This window comes from Ictalurus furcatus, chromosome 15 (assembly GCF_023375685.1).
Source record: "Ictalurus furcatus strain D&B chromosome 15, Billie_1.0, whole genome shotgun sequence".
In the NCBI taxonomy this organism is placed as follows: domain Eukaryota; kingdom Metazoa; phylum Chordata; class Actinopteri; order Siluriformes; family Ictaluridae; genus Ictalurus; species Ictalurus furcatus.
The window spans coordinates 417,810-422,500 of NC_071269.1; the positions used below are offsets into that span (position 1 = coordinate 417,810).

At 40.3% G+C, this 4,691-nt stretch overlaps 1 protein-coding gene across 3 annotated transcripts in view; it reads left to right on the forward strand.

Annotated features, from left to right (window-relative positions):
- Positions 1 to 223: 223 nt before the first annotated feature.
- tfcp2 (transcription factor CP2) overlaps positions 224 to 4,691 on the forward strand; it is a 31,196-nt gene continuing 26,728 nt past the window's right edge. The window contains exons 1-5 of one of the 3 annotated variants that reach the window (XM_053642741.1): positions 224 to 918; positions 1,483 to 1,692; positions 1,920 to 2,071; positions 3,490 to 3,566; positions 3,655 to 3,760. In XM_053642741.1, the coding sequence (XP_053498716.1) occupies positions 1,571 to 1,692; positions 1,920 to 2,071; positions 3,490 to 3,566; positions 3,655 to 3,760 (457 nt within the window). In that variant the 5' untranslated portion in view covers positions 224 to 918; positions 1,483 to 1,570. Of the gene's footprint in view, positions 1,264 to 1,482; positions 1,693 to 1,919; positions 2,072 to 3,489; positions 3,567 to 3,654; positions 3,761 to 4,691 lie in introns of all 3 variants that reach the window. The other 2 variants (XM_053642739.1, XM_053642738.1) reach the window with 2 other exon arrangements.

Here is a 4,691-nt window from a genome sequence, read left to right on the forward strand (position 1 = left end):
TCCAGAAAAGATATCTTCTAAGTTTATTTAGAGTTAAAAATTTGGGTGGTAAGATCCATCCATCCATCCATCCTCTACCGCTTACTCCTTTTCAGGGTCACGGGGAACCTGGAGCCTATCCCAGGGAGCATCGGGCACAAGGCGGGGTACACCCTGGACAGGGTGCCAGTCCATCGCAGGGGTGGTAAGATATGCTTTCTTTAGGTTCCAGCACATATGTGGGTGGAAGGAAATGAGGAGGTAGATCACCTGGCAAAGCAAGCTCTGAAATTCTCTAATATAGAGATTAAGATCCCTTTAAGTAAAATAGAAGTTAAGGCATTAATCCAAATGGTTATAAAAGAAAGTGGCAAGACGTTTGGGAGAAAGAAGAAAGGGGATGACATCAGCTTCATATTCAATATCAGGTTGGTAGTGAAAGAAGAGATTTTGGTAGTAGAAGAGAAGACACAATAATAACTAGACTTCGCCTTGGTCATACAGCTTTAAATTACCCACTATACAAAATCTGGAACCAAGAGTCTGGAAATTACAGTAAATGTGGATTAGCATAAACTATTGAGCATGTTCTCTTATGCTGTAATGCTTTTAAAAGAGAAAGAATACATCTGCTAGAAGAAAGCAGGACTGTTTAATAGGATTCCGTTTTTTTTTGTGTTTGTTTTGTTTATTTATTTCACTTCTCAGCAATGTTCCACACTCCAGCCCAGTAGGTGGCGGAAATGCACCTAACGTTGGTTTGCCAACCGCCATAAAACACTAAGAATAAGAATAAGAACGGAAATAGCCATAAAACCGATAGGGGGCAATAATGTACTAAGAGCCTTTTAAGCCTTATGCAACCGACGAAGAAAACGGCCACGGATATTACAGCTCTATCTCTAGTGAACAGAAGGGATAAAGAAACATGTCTCTCATGTAAATACATTTTTGTGTGTGTTGGTCCAGTTAGTTTTCTCTATTTTCTTTCTGTTAAATCTATATTCGTTACATTGAACGACCACTAGCATATCTTTGATGTACTGTAGCTTACGGTAACAGTTTCCTCTCCAGACCCCAGATAGTTGTTTCACTGCGAAGACGACGGATTAAAATATGGCGTGAAAAGGGGTCCAATGTATCAATTAACTTGTTTGTATTCCTGAGCCGAATAAAACGAGCGTCTTGTACTTGTACACGTCTTGGACGTGTTCTGACTGCTGCTCGTGTTTGCTTGTCGTGACTTGCTGAAGTTGGGAACCAAACTGATTTGTGAATGGGAAGGTAATTACTACCATCACCAGGTTGTCTCTTTAGTCTCGCACGTGTGATTACATCGGGCAAAGTTTAAACTCCTTTAACTTTTAAATGATTGCACAGTGCTTGATCCCTTAACGTTGTATCGTGTAACTTTCAAACCACGGACGATAGCCTGTACGGTTGAACTCGTTTGACTCTGGAAGTGCTCTCTCGAATATCCTAAAGCAACGTGTCGTCTGACAGGTGCGTGTGATCCTGCACACAACTCCAAGAATTCTAGGCCACTTGTGTTCTTCGTGGTCAGTACGAGCTGAATAACCTCCTGGTCGTGATGGCCTGGGCTCTGAAACTGCCGCTGGCTGATGAGGTGATCGAGTCCGGCCTGGTGCAGGATTTCGACGCCAGTCTGTCTGGAATTGGCCAGGAGCTAGGAGCTGGAGCCTACAGTATGAGGTATAGTTCAAGCTTCTGCTGTAAGATCTATGTCTCAATACTTCAGAAGTACAGTATCTTTCTCTGAAAATAAATGCTCCATGTATGATAATCTTACTGAATGTGAAAGAAAAGTAAAAATCATCAGAATATTTAAGGCACTTGATTCATAAAAGACAAGTCATACAATATTGCTTTCTATATATCTAAGTCTTTTTTACTCCCTCTCTCTTTCCCATTCTTCACAGTGATGTGCTGGCACTTCCAATCTTTAAGCAGGAAGAGTCCAATCTTCCACCGGATAATGACAACAAGATCCTTCCCTTCCAATATGTTCTTTGTGCTGCTACGTCACCAGCTGTCAAACTACATGATGAGACCCTCACCTACCTCAACCAAGGTCTGTTCCTTCTGAATTACTGGATAAGAGGAACATGTTTTTTTGCAACATGACGACATGGCCTGGTATAGGGCTGCAACGATTAGTTGACATAATCAATAAGGTTGATTATGAAAGTTTTGTCTTGAATTTTTTTTATTAAACCATTTTTAACAATGTACATTGTCACAAGACAGTTTTAGAGATATCCAGACATAGGTATATATTTAAAATGATCTCTAATGAGCAATCCGGAGGCGACGGTGGCAAGGAAAAACTCTGAGACGACATGGGGATAAAACTTGGACCCAGACTCAAACTGAATCCATCCTCTTCTGTGTGTCACCAGATTGTGAGAATATAAATGTAAATCCTCTTCTAGCAGTTTCATAGTTTAATGAAACCGGTTAAGTTTTGCCTGTTTAATTTTGGCTTGTTATGATTAATGATGAGGCAGTGTTTATGATTTATTACAGTTAATGTAGATGTACTGAATGCTGTTTTTTAAAATAAATTCTTCAAATTTCTTATTTGTCATTTAAATTGATATTATGTCATTTGATTAGCCCTAGAGGAGAAACTCAGTAGAGTAACAAGATGTTAGATGTTAAATTGTTCCTGGGAGTTTTGGTTTATATTATATTATTCAGAAAACAATAAACAAAAATGGCAAATGATTTGTTAAAGCCGTTCTTGTTTATAAACAACATACAAGTTGATTGATTAATTATTTTTTAATGAATTCACAAACTTAAAAAAAAAAAAAAGAAAAGATTTTTTTTAGGCTTGTGTGATTTATGATTTTTTTTTTTCCCCCCATATTTGCGATTTACCATTTAAAAAAAAAAAAAAAAAAAAAAAAAAAAAAAAAATCTCTATAAAAGATTTAATCACGCAGAACGGATAGGCTAAAAAATAATAAAGTTTGCTACAACTCATTCTCAGCTTTGCAGTTGGGAACTGCTTGCTGAGGCATAAAAAAGCATTTAATTTCTTTCTAATTATCATTAGCATTATTTGTAACATGTTGGATTTGACACTTTGTAGGTAAAAACCTTTGTCCTTTATTCTCTTTGGCAAAAAAAAAGTGAATATTAAACAGCTCCATTTAATTAATCAATATTATTGAATTCAAAACATTCTCAAAACACCTATGCATATCGTTCCAGAGTCACATGTTTATTGGCTCATCTCTTGTTTTATTGGGGAGAGACCGACTGCTCTTTTTTGAATGGTAGCTCATATTAGCATACTCCAGTGTTAAATTGCAGAGCTCTTATGCAAAATGTGTAAAGATAGGCAGGTCTGGTAATATAATTAATTACATAGGTTTTGTTGGTTGTTCTCTGAAAAGCATTTTTCTACCAACAGTTTCTGTGCTATTAATATTACCACCAAAGATATATCTGTAAAATAAGTTGTCAAAGTTGTATTTGCAGGACAGTCTTACGAAATTCGAATGCTGGACAATCGGAAAATGGGTGAGCTTCCTGAAATCACAGGCAAAATGGTGAAGGTACGAGTTTACTTTGCTGTTCATAACACAGGATAATGCATCTGTGGTTATGGCTTACTTCCTCCTGTGTTGGTTTTGGTCAATGCAGAGCATCATTCGTGTAGTTTTTCATGACCGGCGACTGCAGTACACTGAGCACCAGCAGCTTGAGGGCTGGCGCTGGAACAGACCAGGTGACCGAATCCTTGACCTGGGTGAGTATTATGATCTGCATTTAAGCCATGCTTTGGTCTGTGCATTTATTGAAGTGCTTTGCAGATTTCTTACACCAGGAACTTGAGTCTTCTTCCTAGCATTATTTCTGCGCTACGGCAGGGTTCGTCTCCATTTGGCTTGATCAAAGGCGTCTTTGGGGGCTGCGTTCACATGTTGCATCTGTCCATAGTTTCTTGGGACTACCGCATGGGCGCCGGCCATCAGGGTCGAGATTCATGTCTGTCCTTGCCACCAAGTATTCTTTGCTGCGTACAACGTGCCCGTACCTTCTATGTCTTCCTTCCATTCACATTTCCATTAAGTGTAAGGCCTGCTCGTGCTTTGCTGTTGCTGGCAAACACTCTGATCCGTAGAGGGAGACTGGGTGCACCACCGTCTTGTAGAAGTTTGACTTGAGGCGTAGGGGCATCGGACGATCGCTCAGGACTCCAGTCACCTGGTGCCATTTCATCCATGCAGCCTTGACACGGGTGCGAGCATCTGGGGAGCTGTCTCCGTCACTGCATGTGAGGGAACCGAGGTACTTGAATTGATCCACTTTGTTGAGGTTTTCTCCACCAATGCTGATGGTTCCATCGATGTGAGGGTCACATTCCATATATTCTGTCTTCTTGATGTTCAGTCGATGTTCAAATTTACCGAACTGTTCGTTCTATTGCCGCACTTGCTCTTGGAGTTTTCAACGTTGTCCGTTCACTAGGAAGACGTCATCGGCGTAGAGGAGTGACCATGGATAAGGCGATTGGAGGTCAGACGTCACGGTGCTCATGCAGAGAACGAATAGGAAAGGCAAAAGGGCCGATCCTTGATGTACTCCGACATTGATGGCGAAGGGAGGCGATGTTCCCACTGCACATTGAACCATGCTGGTGACATTGAGTAGTTGGGTCCACTGGACATAGGCTTCGG